General features: G+C 37.3%; 1 protein-coding gene and 1 long non-coding RNA gene across 3 annotated transcripts in view; one reads left to right on the forward strand and one right to left on the reverse strand.

Moving 5' to 3' along the window:
* The window catches only part of LOC123874759, a 32066-nt gene extending 13839 nt beyond the window's left edge, over positions 1–18227 (forward strand). The window contains exons 4-7 of one of the 2 annotated variants that reach the window (XM_045920250.1): positions 6692–6748; positions 14208–14302; positions 14918–15043; positions 16114–18227. In XM_045920250.1, coding sequence (XP_045776206.1) covers positions 6692–6748; positions 14208–14302; positions 14918–15043; positions 16114–16333 — 498 coding nt within the window. In that variant the 3' untranslated portion in view covers positions 16334–18227. Of the gene's footprint in view, positions 1–6691; positions 6749–14207; positions 14303–14917; positions 15044–16096 lie in introns of both variants that reach the window. The other variant, XM_045920251.1, reaches the window with a different exon arrangement.
* On the reverse strand, positions 6190–20166 carry LOC123874760. The gene is made up of 3 exons (XR_006798004.1): positions 20045–20166; positions 7584–7586; positions 6190–6203 (listed from the first exon to the last, which is right to left on the reverse strand). It is a non-coding gene; the product is annotated as an uncharacterized LOC123874760 (long non-coding RNA).
* Positions 20167–21531: the final 1365 nt, after the last annotated feature.

Genomic DNA, 21531 nt, shown 5'->3' on the forward strand with positions numbered 1-21531 from the left:
TTTTTGTTATCCATAGCATGGCGAATATCTTCCGTGACTTTGAGTAAAGCGGTGGTGGTACTGTGTAAGGGACGGAAACCTGATTGATAGGGACTCAAAAGGTTGTTTTGAAAAAGATAGTAGGAAAGTTGTTTAAATACGGAATTTTCTAAAATCTTGGAAATAATGGGGAGTATTGAAATGGGACGATATTGAGAGAGTGAAGAAGGGTTAGAGATTTTTGGCAAAGGTATAACGTGAGCTAACTTCCAAGCCGTAGGAAAACATTTAGAGGAAAGAGAAAAATTGAGGATGTGGGCAATAATAGGCGAAACAACATCAATGATAAGAATAAGCATATCTCGGCTTATGTTATCACTACCAACAGCTTTGGATGTAATACTAAGAATTCCCTTCTTAACCTCACCAACCGTAATTTCCTGGAATAGAAAGGGTTCGCATTTGGGCCTGGCAACATTGGCCAAATTATGAAGCGTTTGGAATTTATTGCTATTGGAAATTTTTACCGGGGGGTTAGAAAAATGTTGATTAAGAGAGTTTATGTCTACGGAGGGCTTAGATTCTTCAGAACTTTTTCCTACACCTAGAGACTTAAAAAACCTCCAGGTCTGTGAAGAAGAAAAATCATTTACACAAGAGAAAATATGGCGACGTTTTGCATCCCTACACATTCTATTACAGAGATTACGCAACTTTTTATAGGCAGCCACATTGACATCACAAGGGTACTTTTTACAGAGACTCTTTGCTTTGTTTCGTTTGGTCATGAGTTTTTTAATCGTAGGAGTGAGCCAGGGGGCTGGGAGATGTTTGACCCTTATTGATCTAACAGGTGCATGTGCATCAAATAGTCTTATGAGGGTCGAATTTAGAAAATCAACCTTGTCGTCTACAGTGGATGAGCAAAAAACAGGGGACCAATCTAATTTAGAAACGTCATCATTTAATGTGTCCAAGTCTATACCTTTATAATTACGTCGCAGGATAACCTTGCTCTTACGTCTAGGGACAGATAGGTTATAACTAAGAAAAATAAGGTCGTGGTAAGAGAAGGGGGCTGTTAGTTGACCGTGAACGAGTACTTTATCGGGATTAGAAACAATTATGAGGTCCAAGAGAGAAGGGATAGAATTAGGAGAAAAGTGAGTCGCGTTAAGAGGAAGAATTTTTAGGTTGACTGATGAAACTAGGGAATTTAATTGTTTGGATCGATGGTCGTTTTTTATTAAGCAAGTATTTAGGTCACCCATGATGATGACGTGTTCATAAGATGGCGATAAGTTATTGAGGAGGGTGTCAAAATCATTGAAATAGTTTACGTTACAAGAAGGACTGTAGACTACCCCGAGGAGAAGTTTTTTATGGTCAAATGAAATTTCCAAAAATAGGTATTCAAAGTTGCCAGAGTATATACTCGGACTCTGACTTATTACGTTGAACTTTATGTTGTCCTTGAGATATAGACAGACCCCTCCACCACGTTTACACGTACGATCATTGCGAATCAACGTGTATCCCGGTAGGGCATAAAGGATAGAAGGAAGGGATGGTTTCAGCCAGGATTCCGAAACGAATATTCCATCGACCTGCACGTCGCTAAAAGATGCTTGAAGATCTGAAAAATGAGCCGGAATACTCTGTGCGTTTATATGTACAAAATTAAGGCAATCAGCACTACTGACCAGCACCGATTTAAGTTTAGTGTCAAGATTACATGAGGAATTACAACTACACAGAGATAAGCTACTAGCGGCACTGTGAAACTCCTCTTCGTCGGATGAGGAACACGAAAAAAAGTCATTATTAAGTATATCATCACATTCTGTCATTGGTTTAAACTAATAAAATAATATATAACAAAATAATAAGTAAATACAAATAATAAATACTAATAAAATAATTAATAAGAGTATTATATATAAGTAGACTTTTTTTTATATAAAAACGTCCTATAAGCGAAAAAAATTGCAAGATAAGATAAATCACACAATCTTTTATCCTACACTAACTGGCAAGAGTCACGAGTTAACATTAAGGTACCTACTAAAAGTAAGGAGTAATTAAGTTCGAAAATACAAAAGGAAATACATAAGTACTTACATACTAAAACAAACTTCAGTTAAAAACAATAGGTTTATAAACAATAGGTTATAGAGGAGTATTAAAGTAAGTCTATCGTAAAAACAATAATTAATTTAAGTACTTAATACAAATATTACACGACTTCAAGAGTTTCGTTTGTAGGTGTATTTGATAATTTAACTAAGCGAAGCGTATAATGCCATCAAATAAAAGAGATACTACAACACGCGCTAGCCACCACTCATTAATGACGCATTCACTTGGCCGTATGTTTGTTTACTCGGCGTGATCTCGACGACTTCGTATCTTGAGAGACGGCCGCGGCGGTCTGTGGGTATTTGGCGATTAATGTATTAAGTTCAGAAAGCGAAACAACCTTCGTACGGCTTTTATCCGGAAGTACGATGACTATAACACCGTCTGATGACCAGCAGCTCTTGATGCCGAAGTGTTTCCTGGCAGCAACAAACGTCTCTTGTCGAGGTTTAGTGAGGAACTCTGATATTGTGACTCCGGTGCCTTTTAGAGCTGTCTTAGCTTTCCATACTGCATTCTTCACTTTTAAATTAGAAAAACGGACTAAGATAGGTCGTGGTGTATCCCTTTTTAAGCCAAGACGGTGACAGGCTTCGACACTTGCCTCTTCAAGGATAGGCAGCTTTAACCGATCACAGACCAAATCACAGATTTTACCTTCCACTTTTTCATTGTCCTCCTCCGGTAGGCCATGGAACAATAAAACCGTTCTCCGCGTGTGCATTTCATGCTTGTCATAGCCCTCCGTGAGCAGTTGCAGTTGTTGTTGCAGCATCGAAAGTGTCTTCCACATAACCTCCTTGAAGGCGTAATAGTCGGCAGCCAGCGAGCTGAGATCACAAGCTTTATTTGAAGAGGATTGTGATTGTTTGAGGGCCTCATCGAAGTTATCCATTCGAGACTTAAACTGTGACACAATTTCTTCCATATTTTTACTCAGCTGATTGTGTAGATCCATTTTGATGTCGAAGCTTGTTGAAGTGCAGTGAATTATATTTGCCAGGTAGTGTAGAAACTTATTAAACAATAAACTATAACATTTAACACTTTTACTAATTAATAAATAATAAAATTTAATTAAAATACGCGCAGTATAACGTTTCCTATCTACCCACACGTAATAATCTTACGTGTGGGTAAGTGATTAGTTAATCTTATAGTTAATTTTTAAAATGGTTGTGACACACAAACTGACGGATGTAGTGGACGAAACTATAGTGGTTCCTTGAGTATGAAACCCTAAAAATTCTTAAACACACTTTAAATTTTCTCGTACATGTTGACAACCCTAGTGACGGTGTTTCATTTTTTTTTTTAGTATCATTTATGCAAAAAATCCGGCCCATTGCGAGTCAGACTCGCGCACCGAGGGTTCCGTACTCGGGTATTTTTCTGACATCAAAAAGTATTATGCATAAAAATAATAAAAATGTGTGTTCAGAATGTACAGGTAAAACCCTTTCATATGATACCCCACTTGGCATAGTTATCTAATACTTTGAAAATTGAAAAAAACTAATTATTTGTTCATGAACAAATTTTTTTGTGATGTAGGTACCACAAATTCACGGTTTTCAGATTTTTTCCTTTACTTGTGCTATAAGACCTACCTACCTGCCAAATTTCATGATTCTAGGTCAACGGGAAGTACCCCAGATTTTCTTGACAAACACGACAGACGGACAGACAACAAAGTGATTCTATAAGGGTTCAGTTTTTTCTTTTGAGGTACGGATCACGCTCATATCGCAATCGAAAACTAGATTGCATAAAAATAAGGTTATTACAAGCGCAACAATAGACAGCATTGTTGCTGGGAAGTATACATGTGTGTGCAAACAGTTAAAGTTCATGAAGATCGTTTGCGCAGATAGCTCGCGAAAGTGGAACAAATACTTCCGTATTTATTTTCGTAAGTAATTTCCTGTTAGGGCTTGCACATGTTGAGATAGGATGCAGTGCAAAAACAAGTCATTTTGTTTATTTATTCCAAAATCGAACTAGTATAATTATGTAAGCATTAGATGTGAAGTGATTTTGGTATGACGATAAACGATTTGATTTTCCACATCTTTGAGATTTCAGCCTCTACTCTTTGCAGAGTTACCAGTATTTTAAGTAATTAGATATCATTTGCTATAATGGTGAAGGAAAACATCGTGAGAAAGCCCGCGAGAGTTCTCCATAATCTTCTTCAAAAAAAGTGAGTGAAGTCTACCAATTCACACTTGTACTTGCCGGAAAACTATTTTAAATTCTCGAAAATAGCTCGATTCCATAACAACTGCATCTATCATTATTACTATCGCAATTGTTGTTATTCGCTATTTTATGCTGTTGTTGTTGCAACAATGCATTGTAGCCAATAGTGAGAGAGCGTCAACCAAACAGGTGATCGCGATCGTGACATTGTAGCTGTCATTCTACCGCAATTGAGTTGCTGGGCTTAGTAGTGGGGCGGCAATGGGTTCCGATGATGTTAATAATGATGAAGCGCATTGAAGGAAAAAAAGCATGCATAAGAAATGCATGTATTACCAACTAGAGGATGCCCGCGACTTCGTCCGCGTGTATTTAGATATTTATAGATTCCGTGGGAACTGTTTGATTTTCCGGGATAAAAGCCTATTTGCCTATTTAGACACAAGCTATTTCGGTACCTTTCATACAAATCGGTTAAGTGGATGGATCTTTAAGAATCCCGCGGGAACTCTTTGATTTTCCGGGAAAAAAGTAGCCTATGTCCGTCCCCGGGATGTAAGCTAACCCTGTACCAAATATCGTCAGATCGGTTGCACTGTTGGGCCGTGAAATGGTAGCAGACATACAGACACACTTTCGCATTTATAATTTTAGTATGGATTACTAGCGAAAGTATTATTTACAATTTAATACCCAGAGGTTAAAGACGTGTTATGGCACACATTGCAAGATATGAAAAATAAGGTGTGTGTTAGAAATTATCGTCTGTCCTTTTGAAAATACTTTGGCGTCGGTCCAAGAATTTCAACTCTTGTTTTTCCATTTCACCTACACGTGGCGCTGAAACTCGAAGAGAGTGTATGAAATGTTTCTATATTTACTCCCACTCTCGATGACAGTCGACAGGTATTTCGTTTGACTATAATAAGTCATTGTAGTGGCCCAGTTCACGAAGTTAGGGAAGTTACAAAATGTTGAGGCTTCGACATCACTGACAAGCGTCATATTTTACTTTTGACGCCGGTAGCCCTAAATTAGCCCTATTTTTCTTTGATTTTACGTCACCATAACCTAATATTTGACATATCGTCGATTCAGGATCAAAATGAGAGTTCCCTCACTCTGGTGATGGCATCTAATATTTCAGATTAGTACCTAGCTGGCTACTTTGCACGGATGTTTCAGATAAGAAATCCTTAGGCCGAGGACAAACGAGCAAAATGTATAAACCATCATGTATCCGTAGTCCCACTTGTGGGACTAAGAGGTACCACCATGTACTCATGGTCCCACTATAGACATATTCTTATCATACTAATATTATAAAGAAGAAAGTTTGTGTGTATGTTTTTTACTCCTTCGCGCACAAACTACTGGACGGATTTGGCTGGGAATGGAAATAAATTATACCCTGGTTTCACACATAGGCTACTTTTTATCCCGAAGAACGAAGTCGCGGGCATCAGCTAGTACAAAAAAAATGCGTGTCACATACGTGTACGCGTGACCCACTTGTGGGATTACGGATACGTCTCGAAAATCAAAAAAAAAAAAAAAAAAACGTGGTATCCCGTAAGACCCACCAGTGGGTTAAAACGGTAGGACCAGAGAACCCGGCAACAATAAATCAAGCCATTTCTGCCTAAATAAGATAAATAACATTATATCTGGTACTCTGTTGCTATCAGAACAATCTGATGCAGATAAATAATTACGTTTGCATGCGATAATACTTATCTTTGGACATCAAGGCCTTATTGCAACCTTGTCGTGCTGAACTTAGACGGCGAATCGATAACTGATGCGTTCTTGCAATTTCATAATGCCGCATTAAGGTTGGTGCCTATGTCAAAAAAATATTTCTTTGTAATTATTAAATAAATCTTCCGAAACTCGTGATAAAAAAAAAGAGAGCAAATGAGCAGCTTATATTTTAAGTTTGTAAGGCCTCATTCCCACGAAAGATTTTATAACGTCCGTTAAAAAAGCGTTCAAATAGAACAAATGCATTCCCAAGTATTAACACGTCACACGTCAACGCGTTAAAAAAGCGTTGACGTGTGAACAACATGTCAACGCTTTTTTAACGCGCACTTTGTATTGTAAGCGCAGCGCCGACTTTTAACGCAACGCTTTTTTAACGCTCGTGCGAATTAGGGCTTAACCATTTTAAATTATCGATTTACCTAAATAAGTACCTACGTCAAATTACGTCAAATGTTTATGATGTCACATCTCTGTATTTCATACAAGCTGCCTTACTAAGTTTTAACAATTCATAAAAAGTTAGTAGCTAGGCACCAAACCTATTGTCTGTCTATATTTTGTAGCAAACCCACTATCAGGTAGTAAATTGTGTATTTTCTTTCAGAGTGGCTTGGCCTCAGCTGAGTCCAAACTTGCTGAGAGAACGCTTGAAGAAATCAAGGTAAGAATATTGTTATAGCGTACCTACTAGCTGATGCCCGTGACTTCGTCCGCATGGATTTAGATTTTCAATATCCCGTGGGAACTCTTCGATTCTCCGGGATAAAAGTAGTCTAGATGTCTTCAACTATGTCCATACAAAAAATCACGCCAATCCGTCGCTTTATTGCGGCTTGATTGAAGGACAAACCAACAAAACAAAAACAACCACTTTCGCATTTATAACATAGGCAGTGTAGTAGCGATGCTCATGTCATGTTGGCTTAGAAACTTTGAAAAATTACATAAGCAATTCAAGTCCAATTTACTGGATTGGATATACGATACGATATACATATCAACGCCATCTATGTAGCAAATAATCATTATAAAATAGATGGCGTTGTGCTACAAACTACTGGCACAAAAGTACTCAAACCATAGCTTACGGCCACTAAACTAAATTACGCAATACTGCGACATCTAGTGGAGAGTGGTGAAATTTTGTTGTTTTAGTGTTTGTATGTTCTGGTAGATGGAATGATAAAATTATAGGAGGCGCCAGCTATCATATATTAAAATCATTGTTAATTATTATTATTCATTTGTTTTTTAATCTTAAAATGTTTTTTTTTTCTAATATTTTTGTTATAAAATCCTATAAAAAAGTGGTAACATCCAATTTTAGGTGACAATATAGCTATATTCTTCTCAATCCTCAAAAAACAAGCTTACGACCCAACTTTGCTTGGCTTTTCAAGCCTCAATAGCTCAAGAGTTATAGGAGCGGACAGAAATCCGAAAGGTCGGCGGTTCAAACCCCACCCGTGCACTATTGTCTTACCCACTCCTGGCACAAGCTTAACGCTTAGTTGGAGGGGAAAGGGGAATGTTAGTCGTGATTAAAATGACTATTCATTTTTAAAAACAAAAAAAAAATTGATTTATTTAGCACATTTTCGCACTATCAGACCATTTAAAAACTTTAAGGAAAGTTTTCCTTTACTTGCTCTAAAAGAAGAGACGTAAAAGCTTTTGTTTCTTTCCAATATTTTATCAGTCAATTTGAAAACTCGGAAAGTTCTTGATCTCAGTCAATTCATAAACTCTAATTACAGAACCTGCTATACACGTTCCAGAGTTGCTCTAAACGGAATGCAATTTACACGTTTGAATAATATCCTCAGAGCTCAGAGCCATAAATTTTTGAGGTACGCATCATCAGAGTGCGTCGGTAGTTTCGCGGGCAAACACTCGCCCGCAAGATGTAAGGTGTGACGTCAAAGAGCGTGGAGTGCACTCGACGACCACCCAGCGCGCGTGTAAATAAACCTTAATAGCGCCGAATCGAAAAAACGCAAAAAAAAAATACGTGTTGATGTGTTGCTATGTGTTGTTTGTGTTGTGGGTGGGGAAAAGTGCAAGTGACGTGAGCTAACAATGGGGTTTTAGTCTGTATGCTTATTGTTATTATTAGATGATTTTTTTTTAAAAGAATTTAACCATGTTAATCATGACTAATATTCCCCTTTCCCCTCCTACTAAGCTTGAAGCTTGTACTAGGAGTATGTACGACAATAGTGCATCGGGTGGGGGTTTCAACCGCCGACCTTTCGGTATTCAGTCCGCTCCTTAACCGTTGAGCTATTGAGGTTCTATATATGATGCTCGCGACTTCGTGTTTTTTTTTAATTTTGTGAGAACTTATATTTTCCAGGATAAAAGTAGCTTATAACGAATATAGGCTATATTCCGATATGTACGCAAATAAGTAATTTTTTATTGAATAACGGTATTTATTTACTAAAGACCAATAATTTTCCATCATATCGTGAGGCGGTATACCAGTCAAAGTCTGGACAATTTTTTTTTATCCCATTACAAGTTACACTGCGAACTCACCTGGTGGTAAGTGATGATGCAGTAATAAACTAAGATGAAAGTGGGCTAACTTGGAAAAAGTGTGCCAGATTTATGAAACCCATACCCCATAGTTTTTGTTTAGCACATTTATTTTAGTGTTTTAGGGTATCTCTACATCGGCGTTGCTGTTTCATTTAGTGAAGGTCTTTATTAAATAATTGTATTCAATTTATTCGATTATACCGCGAGGGGTTCCGTCGGTCTGCGCACCCGCTCGCGCTGCGGATTATAAAATCACCGTGAGTCGGTGAAGAGCAAAACGCATCGATTCATTCGAATACGAGGGCATTCGTACGATCCAATAGTTTGACGGGGCCGCCTGTTACACCGACGCGTCACCTTTGCAAAAACGTTGCTAACTTCTGTTATTCCTTTTAAATCTCATCGCAATTATTATCTCAACATTGAGCATCATTATCTCAATTACCAAGCCCTAAACTTTTTGGAGAACCTTTACCCTAAATAGCCCTAAAAAAAAACTCGTTTCACGAGATCTAAAACTGAGTTTTTCAACTCCGAAGTCCTTAATTCAATTCTGTGCCTGCTAAGTATTCATAGTTTCAGGAGCATCAAAATTAAAAACTCAAAAAAATATCTGGAATAGGAATAAGTTCTATATAGAACTAACATATTTATGAGCAAATTTCAGTAAACTAACACATTTATGAGCAATCACCTACCTTTATTGATTTATACAAAAATTAATAAATCCAATGACTGAAATATCCACAATCCACATAGGTAACCCTTTAACCACAGGGTCTAAAAACGTTCATATAAGTTTTCTCTATTACTAGACCCTCAATAAGACAGGATTTTCAGAATATATTTTAAATGATTTGTAGGTATTAACTACATTATTGCTAGTAGTTGTAATGAATTATTTATAAGTAAGAAATAACAATCTTTCTTGGAAATATCATGCATACAGACAGCTTAATTCTTTCTTTTCCCTTTTGGTACGCTTCGGTGCAGCAGTGATCCGAGTTACCCGGTATTTTGTAGTCTTTACCGTCCCCCTGCGAGCATTTGAAATATGAACGGGTGCGTAGGGAGGGGCGCTGGGTAAATATTGGCAGATGTGAGTGGATGGCAGCGTGCAGGCGCCACCCCTGCGTGACGTCACCCGCCGATGCCGCCCGCCCGCCCGCCCGCCCGCGAACCGGGATTTCGAATCGTAACTGACGGTTTACGCGAGCGTTACACATCGTTATAAATATAGATGTTATCTCATGTCTGTAGGTATTAATGTAGGATGGATTGGATGTAGGATTCACTACCCATAATCCATACTAATATTATAAATGCGAAAGTGTGTCTCTCCGTCTGCTACATTTTCACGGCGCAAAAGTTTAACCGATTCTGACCAAATTTGGTGTAGAATTAGCTTATATCCCGGGGACAGACATAGGCTACTTTTTATCCCGGAAAATCAAAGAGTTCCCACGTGATGCCTAAAAATCTATCCGCTTAACTGATTTGTATGAAATTTGGTACTGAGGTAGCTTGCATCCATGTTATTGACATAGGCAACTTTTATCCCCGAAAATCAATCAGTTCCCACGGGATCTTTAAAAACTTAAATCTACGCGGATGAAGTCGCGGACATCCTCTAGTAATATTAGGTATAAATGCGAATGTATGTTTTTTTTATTGGTTTTTACAACCACAAAAGAGCAACCGATTGACCTGATTTTTAACATGAATAATGAATATGCATACTAGTTAAAGACCTGGAGAGTGGCATAGACTACATTTTATCCCGAAAAATCAAAGAGTTGTCACGAGATTTATGAAAACCAATAAAAAAAATTCAAAATTCAAAATATTTTCATTCAATTAGACTTTTACGAGTACTTTTGAAACATCAAGACTCAAGAGCATCTACCACTACAATGAGTTTTGCAAAATACCTATCCAAGATAACTGTTTTATAGTCTGCAGTCTTTGGTATTGCCAGAATTCCAAACTCTGATTGATTGTGAGTCTCGCGCGATAATCACGCGTTAATCAAATACGGGCGGACGTAGGAGAAGCGCATTTGCGTGTCTAATTAACGCTCGTAGCTATACGCCGATAGTAATAAGTTAATTGACGTGCAAAAACGCGCGCTAATGCTACGCGCGAGTGCTAAACTGATGAACAAACGGGTTAGCGCTTGGGAATTGTATCCTGTGTTGCCTGTTGCTTAGCTTGATTTATTCTTTTTACGAATACGTAAAAGCCAAAAGAAAGGGTAATGATTTTAGCAATCTACTCATATGTTTGTATTTAGGTACATAATATGCTCCACTGTACCGCATAAACTAAGTCGATTTTGATGAATCAAGGGACTTCTTTAAAATTGGTGAATGGTGATGAAATCACTCCCTGTATGAATGATTTTATTATTGCCAAAAAATGTCTGTTGCCAGCAAGTCTGATTGCAGCCAAGCACTGGTCTAGAAACGTAAGGTGTCCAAAATGCCCGATTACTTCTAAAAAAAACTGGCCAAGTGCGAGTCAGACTCACGCACTGAGGGTTCCGTACTCGGGTATTTTACCAATATTTTTCACGATAAATCACAAACTATTATACATAAAAAAAAATCTAATAAATAAAGTTTATATGATGCCCCACTTGGTATAGTTATCTTACTTTGAAAATTGAAACACATTTTAATTTATTTTTTAATGGTGTAACCACAAATTCGCGGTTTTCAGATTTATTCCTGTAAGTACTTGTGCTATAACGCTATAAGATCTACCTATCTGCCAAATTTCATGATTCTAGATCAACGGGAAGTATCCAATAGGTTTCTTGACAGACACGACGGACGGACGGACAGACAGACAGACAGACAGACAGACAGACAGACAACAAAGTGATCCTATAAGGGTTCCGTTTTTCCTTTTGAGGTACGGAAACCTAAAAATGTTGCTAAAGGTAAGAGAAGATAGTATTTTTCTGCCATAACACTAGTTCCAACCTTGCCTAATTGCTTTCACTCTGAGTCGCCATATGCCCACTGACCTCTCGTGTCTATTCCGCTTAGCAGTCCATGCACGTACAATTATTACAGGAAACGCTTTCCTAGAGAAATCTTGGATACGTGACTGAACGTGTTTACAGAATCTCAGTAACATGTAGCTGAGTTGCGCGCAACTTTCAAGCTTGAATATGTATAGGCCCCATAGATAAAATTATAACTTCTACGATGACCTACTATAACAATTATCATTAGGTACTTATTATAATAATAAATCATTATTTTACAAACCCAATAATTGGTAATCAAAAATTGTAGGCACAATGGTACCTCACAAAGAGTACAATGATACCACAGTTTATAAGCAAAGGCTAAAATACGCATCAAAAAATTCTTGTTTGGAATGTCCGATTTAGTGCATAGCAGGTCCCAAGAGATTCTTGCATGTTCCTCTAGCAAGGTTTCTAATAACCACGAAGTGAGAACCCAGCTTTATGCACCTTTCACGTTTGTTTATTATGTCTATGGTCGGTAACGCAAAGGAACAAACATAACACATCTTTTAAGCAACTTGGCTACAATTCTCATTAAAAAATTCTTGTTTGGAATGTCCGATTTAGTGCATAGCAGGTCCCAAGAGATTCTTGCATGTTCCTCTAGCAAGGTTTCTAATAACCACGAAGTGAGAACCCAGCTTTATGCACCTTTCACGTTTGTTTATTATGTCTATGGTCGGTAACGCAAAGGAACAAACATAACACATCTTTTAAGCAACTTGGCTACAATTCTCATTAAAAAATTCTTGTTTGGAATGTCCAATTGAGTGCATAGAGTGCGTAGCAGATCCATAGAGATTGTCTAGCACGGTTTCTAATAACTACAAAGCGAGGATCCGGCTTTATGTACGTTTGTTTATATGTCTATGGTCGGTAACGCAAAGGAACAAACATAACACATCTTTTAAGCAACTTGGCTACAATTCTCATTAAAAAATTCTTGTTGGGAATGTCCAATTTAGTGCATAGAGTGCGTAGCAGATCCATAGAGATTGTTGCATGCTCCTCTAGCACAGTTTCTAATAACTACAAAGTGAGGATCCGGCTTAATGTACGTTTGTTTATATGTCTATGGTCGGTAACGCAAAGGAACAAACAGAATGATGTGACGAATGTCCGTTTGTTTACCCTCGCATATAGACACAGATATCTGCGGAGTCTTTCATTTTCTCCCTACGATGTCGATACAAAGGTAGGACACTAAAGTAAAAACGTAACGTAAAAATTGTCAGAGTTTCGAAATTGATACCTCCCTAGCGCAGTGGTACGCGCTATGATCTTATAAATGGAAGGTCCCGGGTTTGATTCCCGACAGGGATTTGGAACTTTATAATTTCTAAAATTCTGGTCTGATCTGGTGGGAGGCTTCGGCCGTGGCTAGTTACCACCCTACCGGCAAAGCCGTGCCGCCAAACGTTCGGGTACGATGCCGTGTAGAAACCAAAGGGGTATGGGTTTAATAAAAACTGCCATAACCCATCCAGGTTAACCCGCTTCCATCTTAGACTGCATCATCACTTACCACCAGGTGAGATTGCAGTCAAGGGCTGAATTGTATCTGATTAAGTAAAACAAAAATTATTACTGTTCACCCTACATTGATTGTTGCCAATTTCCTGATTTCTACGGAGGAAAAGGGTGTTGAATTAATCATTAATTTCTTATCAAAATTCTCTCAACTCTCAAATTCATTAATCTATCTGTACTTCCAGGCAAAACATTTTCAGAGACTTGTGTATTTCAACTGTCATATTATTTTGTGCGAATCAGAGGCCCCAAAGTCTACAGAACCTTTAAAGATGCACACGGTCAGCATATCCCGGGCGTGTCCGCGAATAAATTAACCGTACAGTCGCTTACTCGAACTTTTGACTTAAACGCTAGAAAATCTCTATACCCTACACACCTTTCTTAGGTATAAATACTATTGAGAAAACCTATAGTAGAGTTCATTAGACATAGTAATCCTTTGAGAGATGAAACTACTATTTGCGTGGGTTGCACAAGTAAATTACCGATTATTGCAAATGCCTTACATACTAGATGATGCCCGTGACTTCGTCCACGTGGATTTAAGTTTGTCAAAAAAAAAACGCGTACCAAACTTTGATACGCGTTATTCACACATCACGCACTCTATGTCCCGCCCGTACCTAAATATTCATTGTAATAGCATGCTCTCACGCTCGACTAATGCTGAGATCTGTAGAGCTCTTTGCTCAGACTTAAGATTTCAGCATTAGCAGACCAAGATTTTGTTAAAAAGAGGTATCGTTATATCGCTGTCATAAATCTGTCTCTTTTTGTCTGAAACTTAAGTCTGAGCAAAGTCAAAGTTGCTCTATAGATTTCAACCTTAAGTAGGTATCCACATTCATCACTATGAGGTCTTACAGTCGGCTCGAACGCGCAGTGTAGTTTTCATCAATCAAATTACAGTGTCATGTCAGTTTTCAATAATCTGATTGGTGGAATCTACTGTAAGACTTCATACATGGTGAATACCGACGTTAACATTAGTCATTTGTTGCAGAGCTCTCTGCGTGCTTCGGAAGCGGACAAGCGACGTATGATGGATCGGATTGTTAAACTGGAGGATGAACTCCGCGTCTTTAGGATCACTACTGGGTAAGTTGGAAGACTTGCCCGTATCCTCGTCGTTGTAATCGTGAACTACTAGATCTCTTGTAGGGACTTCAACACGCCGTGGTTTTGCACCACTTGAATCCAGCTGCTCACTTCGATTCGTTTGATATCACTATTTAGGAGTCTGCCAACGCTGCGCTTTCCGGTGCAAAGTAGCAATTGCAGCTTCTTTGGACCCCGACGTCTATCAGTTCTTCGAACTTATATATTTTATGTATCTACTTCCCTAATATGATTTATCTGAAGGATAAAACAAAATTCGGGATAGTTTTCTTAGAAACCCTAAGGTATGTAGGACGTAGGTGTTCCGAAGAAATATTTTTTGATAGGTCGAATACTTCAGACGAAGGTTCGATTAAAAGATAATAATTATAATAATTGGTGGTAAATTATTTGACGATTCAAAAGCACTTGTAAAAGTCTATTTGAATAAAAATCTATTCTATTCTATTCTATAATTTGTTATGCCTAGGTCTAAATATCTAACTTCATAGTAATAAACAAATGTGGCACAATTAGCTTAGCTCAGTGCAATCAGCTCAGTGGTTAATAACTTTATTGGTAGGTTTACTTTAGAATCGGATTGTTTGTTGATAGGTTCGAACCCAACGAGAGCCGTTTGAATGGTAACGTGGAGGACGCCGAGTGCGAGAGACTGCGCCTGCGCAAGGATCTTGCGGATGCGCGTCGAGCCAAGATTAACGCGGAAGAGCATGCCCTTAAGTACGTCTGTTCATACCCTAACAAATATCTGTAGTTTTATGTATCTTGTAAATCTATACAATACATGTAATAAAATTGTAGAAAAGTTGTGTCTGTACAATGGAAATACATAAAAAAAGTAGCAGGGGTTGTTATTATATCGATGCCGAACCCGAAATTGTAATTAATTTTTTTTTGTCTGTTTGTCTGTGTGTCTGTGCACGCTAATATCAGAAACGGCTTATTCGATTTAGATACGGTTTTCATTAATATATTTTAGTAAGCTTCACTTAACATTAAGTGTTTATTTCATGTCAATCGGTTCATAAATAAAAAAGTTATGTCAATTTAAAGAATCACGGCGAACATTTTTAACGTACAGAGTACGTACTACACGCCTCGCGCCTGAGCGTCCGTGGCTATATAAAGCGCGTTGAGAGCTACTCCACGCGGACGAAGTCGCGGGCACAACTTGTTGTCTTTATATAGATAAATATTATCAATTTAAATTAATAATTTTATTTAATTACTATCTTTCATTTATGAAAAAACATATCATTTTATAATTTATACACAATCTAAATATCTATTTTTTTAAATTTTCTCTGGTCTGGTTTGGTGGGAGGCTGCGCCCGTGGCTAGTTACCACCGTATGGGCAAAACCATACCGCCAAGCTATTTAGCGCTCTGGTACGATGACGTGTAGAAACCGGGGTATGGGTATAGTGAAAACTGCCATACCCCTTCCAGGTTAGCCCGCTTCCATCTTAGACTGCATCATCACTTACTACCAGGCGAGATTGCAGTCAAAGGCTAACTTATAACTGAATCTAAAAAAAATATGTTTTTTTCTTTAAATCTATTACAGATTTGCCTCCGATTACAACGCAGGCATATCTGGTGCAAAAAAAAACATAAATCAGTACAACTGACACAGTACAAAGGAATAGTTTACTTTGCCCAAACTTTTGCCCAACTTTGCCCAAAATAATCAATTTCTTTGTACTGTGTGAGCTAGATATTATTCCCTGTATAAACTCCTTTTAATCGAAGACTATTTTACTATATTTTAAGGCTAACCTCACTTGCAGACTCGAACGTCTAGTCACGCAGTTGCGTTCCAGATTCAACGGACAAATCACCAACGGACCAGACTCGTTACCAAGCGACAACGAACACGATCAGCGCACGCGACGCACCAGCAACTCCACCAACAATTCCACAAACAATTTGACAAACAACTTGCCAAATAACTTGACAAACACATCCGCAAACTCGACGGTAGTTTTCGGACCGGTTACGGATTTGTAGCGAATGGAATTAGGGCATGTTATATGCTATGTCATATCTGACTTTTTAAAATCTGTCCGATACAGATTTAGCAAATCGAACTGATTCATTGATCAAGCAATAATTTTGACTTAGCCACTTTAGCTGTAAGATGAGTTGTATTATAACTGTTGTGACATTACTAATATAACAATTTAAAATGCGTGGAGTGATTTTCCGTGTGTTGAATCTCAAGTGATTGTTTTTTTTTTTTATTATTGTAATCGCTAAATAAATTATTCTAATACAATAATTATAATGTAGTACGATGTACCCACTAATAATTAAGATTATCATAAAATAATATGAAAATGGCAAATTAATTTCATTTTTAAAAGTTGCAAAATAACAATGCCGGATTACTAAAACTGTTACTAACTATTTTTTTAAAGAAAACTCTTTCTTCGACTATATAAAACTATTTTTTACTATATTTTATTTCGCGTATTTACTCTCAAACGGCACTGTATACTTATGTATATGTGATTATTTAAATCAACGATTTTTTTTAATTACTTACTGTGATCATGAACAGAGCATTTCTTAAAGATTATCTTAATTATTTTAAGAAATAAGTGATGCTTTCCTCAAAAATATTTAAGTTGTTTCTTATTATTATTTACCATCCTTTTCTAAGAAGCGGTTCAAAGAGTCATTTTTGAGCTTTCGCGAAAAAAGTAGAAATTTTCAAAAACTGAAGTATGCTACTCGTAGTTTAGACGTGTCTTGGTAAGGTAGTTTTTATGTAACTTTTTTCTAAAATCCGAAAAATGAACTGCTTCTAAATTTCCGCGTTTAAAAAAAAACTACTTTTTCGGGTTACCCGCTTTTTAGAAAAAGAAAGGCAATATACAATTACACTGTATTACTGTACTTACATTATATCGTAAAGTACAGGATTTCTTACTAATAATTACCGACGCTCAATTCACATCTTGATTATAATATAATAGCTGTTCATATTTGATATGAAATCTTTACGAATTTAAACGATAACCATCGTCCTCTGCTGGATATAGATTTCAGGGGATTTCCACGATTCACGGTCTCATCCGGTGTGCCACTTATGTTCAGCGATACCCTGTAACACTTGATGTCGTCAGTTCAGCGATTAAGGGATCCATCCACCAAATAAATCAAACACACCTAAATCGCCAATATTTTGTGGCACTCTCGGAGAAATATTTTGATAGTTGATTGTTTAAACACATTATTCTCAGTATCATGAAATAAGTAGGTACCTGTACTTATAAAATTGCTAAATATAGTTTTTCTTACAAATCGTTTGCATGATTTGCTCTCCAGTATTTGCCAACACACTTTTACGCATGATGATTTCTTGACAAAAAGACTCTGCTGTTAAGGCTACACACACAACACGCGTGTATAATTTGTAATACATACTACAGTATGTAAAGTATAGTACATATGTAAAGTAGGTACCTACTTTACAACATATCAGATTGCAGCGCGCGGCTGCGACGGTTTTTCTTTAAGTATCCCAGTGTCAATGCTACCATGCAGTTCCTTGTATAACGACTTCTAGGGGCTGCGTTGTATGTGCGCGACGGGTCGAGATGGCAATCGAGGTATGAGGCAGGGGAAGCCCCGTAGACCCCCCGTACCGGGTTAACGCGGGGGATGTGTAGGTGTGCGGGGCGTCCCCACCTCAATACCATCTCGACCTGTCGCACACTATACATGTTTCGTCGCGCGTTGAGTGTGTTTGAGGCTTAATGTCATATTAGTACTTGTAATTTTCAACTAATTCGTTTTTGACACCTACATTGTGATTCTATGTTAAGGTTATTGAATATGGATACCTCAATAACGTAGCGTGCTAACATGTTCGTTGAAGAGAAGTTCGGGCTTCGTTTCTTTGTACGTAGGTTTTGAAAAAAAAAGAAAATTATTCTGAGAGGAAACCCGAGACTAAGTAGTGGTCCGGCAATCATGATGATGATTAAATTTTTCAAAGTGTTTGAATAGCGACCCCGTACCGGGTATTGCAGCGTTGGGAAACCGCCTTACCAGCACGCCTAACATGCGTCCACGACAAATTTTAATATGGGTACCTTCAAATCGAGAGTGAAATAGGCAACTCCATCTGGCTCCTGCTAGCAGGTCTGATTGCAGCCATGCGCTAGTCACTAAATTTTAAAAACCGGCCAAGTGCGAGTCAGACTCACGTGCCGAGGGTTCCGTACTCGGGTATTTTTCTGACATTTTGCACGATAAATCAAAAACGTTTATGCTTAAACACAACAAAGTGATCCTATAAGGGTTCCGTTTTTCCTTTTGAGGTACGAAACCCTAATAAAGACAATACCTATGTATTTTCTCGTGGGCGCATCTTAGGGCCTCAGATGGACGGACGACCTCAAGTGAGTCGCAAAATAAGCGGCACAAGATGGTGTTATATCGCGATTCTTGTTAGAAACCTATATCCAGCTGTGGACGCCTATCGGTTGAAAATTTTTCATACTCCGATATTTAAAATGTAGACAGCTAGCCTTCAAGAGCGGGGTGCGCAGTTTTATTGAATTCTCGTGTGTATTTTAACGATGTGTCTCACCTTAACGACGCTTCTGTCAATATTTTGTCAAAGGCCGCGTTTATTTGCCGATACTTGTTATATTATTACCGAGTGAGGTCGTTCCGTTTTACGGTCACCGGGATTATCTTGACTTGAAGATTTCAATGTCCTTTGTTTGTTGGTTGATAAAAATATTATTATTATACCGTCACTAAATTTGAAAAACAGAGCGTTGCAGAGCGTGCGATGCAGATTTTTGCTTGCCCCGCGTACTGCAACCGGTTAAAACTAGGGTTGGAAAAACTGTTTTTTTTTTTTTTTTAACAAGTCCAAATTAAAAACACGAATGCCTGTCAAAAGTTAGTTCGTTTTTTTGATAGCGCAGTCGTATTTTTTTAATTGCAACTTGACAGAAAAGTTTGCTCATTATTATCTTAGTTAATAATATTATATAAACAATAATTTGTATTTGTATGCTCTCTAACTTAGTATATTGTTATTCTTTTACGAATAAAGTGTGAATATGAGCGGTAGACATCGACGCCGGTTGTCTAATACATTGTCTAAATACTCAAATAGTGTCTAGTTATTGGTGTTTGTCTAACTACTTACAGATATTGACTAATGATAATGTTATAAAGACAACAGCGTGAAAGGTTTTGTGATATAACGAGTAAAGCTGGAGATTGACTTGTACCATTTGTTTGTAATGTACGGTTGGCATCAAAATTCGAGTAGCAATTCCGCGAAACTATTGTATCAAAAACCTGTCGCTCTAATGACCTCTTTCTATAAACATGCCATACACACCTAACGCTTGTGTATAACCGTGGCACGCGAATATGATCATTAAGGTGCTCAACGACTTACGTCTCTTGACTGTACCATTCGGGATGATACATTACGCCACAATGTTACAAGTCAATCTCCAGCTTAACATATAGATATTAAGCAATTGTACTCAATAACGTGTTTGTAACGTTTCAATTTTACTTACGTAATATTTCGCACTTTTAAGCGCCCTCATCGCACGATGAGTTAGATATGGAACAGAGTTTGCGCTGATTGTGTAAAAAGTCTTAAAAACTAATTATTATTGTAAGAAACCTTAAAAATAAATTAAATACTTACCAATATATTTAATATTCAATAAATACGTCATTCACACTGCTAGTGTAAAGGCGCTTACACACGACACGACACGATCAGCTGACGCCTGAGTAGTCAGATTAGGTGCTAATCATTTGCTTCATCATGGTACATAAATCAAGGCCAAATCATGTTTTTGTCTTTAACTGTAACAAAAAAAAAACAATATTTTAATCAGCAAAAACTGCCTCGATTAATAGTAGGTCTAGTATAACTAATAGAGTTAAACTTCAAATAGATCAATCCTTTATTGTTTGTAGCCTATCAATCGATAATATTAAATGTCCCATATTTGTATACTAACCACCGACGTCACACATAGTATAGACTGATTTTACTAATTTATTACCTTATCCATAAATAATATACCAAATGGAAATTAATTGTAGGTTGTAGTAATAATATTTTAGAATATATTAAATTATTAATAATAATTTAAAATCTAATATTTAATTTTATTCTACTATTGAAATAAAAGTAGGTATGTGAACTTTATTATGTTATCTCAACTTGTATAAAAATAAGTGATTTCAGTTTTAAGGGGCCTGATGTAAGTTGGCTCAACTTCTTGGGTTAATAACGTGTGAAAGAGCCATTATGGTGCGATAAATATATAGATCCTATTTTAAAACACTTGCATACTTATACCTTATTTATAATAATATTTTGATGCTAATAATAATAATCATAACTGTTTAATATAAGACATAAATGACGGTGCCTTATACGTAATCATGTCCGCCCATAATGTAAAGTTGTTAAAAGATGTTGTGTACTTGTGCCATTCTTTGCTATGTTTTTTTTAATTTGCTTTAAAATAATAACGGTGTGCTTGAACCCTTTTTTTATTAGATTTAAATCGATCGAATTACATTTTATGTATATATATTTTTTTTATTTAGTGATTATGGTTGTCTATGGTTATCTACTACGAGATTTTTATTTTATGTCAACGAGTTGTGAAAAAAAATACGCAATGGTGTGGAATTAGCTGAACCCAAACTGAATGGTGTAAGGGTCGGCGCACATATGGCGGAGCGCAGCGCACAGCATGCCCACGAAGTTTTCTAATCACGTGAATCTGTACCAGATAATGCGCGAGCACGCGCAGGACTGCGCGCGGATGCGCGAGTATCCGCACGGATGCACAATTGATTTTAGATATTATTTCAATGAGGATAATGTCGACAATATTTTGACTGTGAAAAATGCTCTGCGCTGCGCTCCGCCATATGTGCCCCGGCCCTAACTATGTCACTTACTAGGTATGTAACTAGGTGACTTATCGAAGGTTTACAGATTGGATTCATTTTATTATGTACGTATGTTTAGTTAAACACCTTTGTTGATTTTTTAGTTGACCTGAAATTGCTAGACTTAAATTTCGAAAGGTCTCTTAATTTTAAGTCTGTTTTTGTGTGTTTGCACAGATATAAATAATTGTGCACGGTTCATTTTTATAATACTCATTTATTACCATTATTATTTAATTTAT

This window comes from Maniola jurtina, chromosome 19 (genome assembly GCF_905333055.1).
Source record: "Maniola jurtina chromosome 19, ilManJurt1.1, whole genome shotgun sequence".
Lineage (NCBI taxonomy): Eukaryota > Metazoa > Arthropoda > Insecta > Lepidoptera > Nymphalidae > Maniola > Maniola jurtina.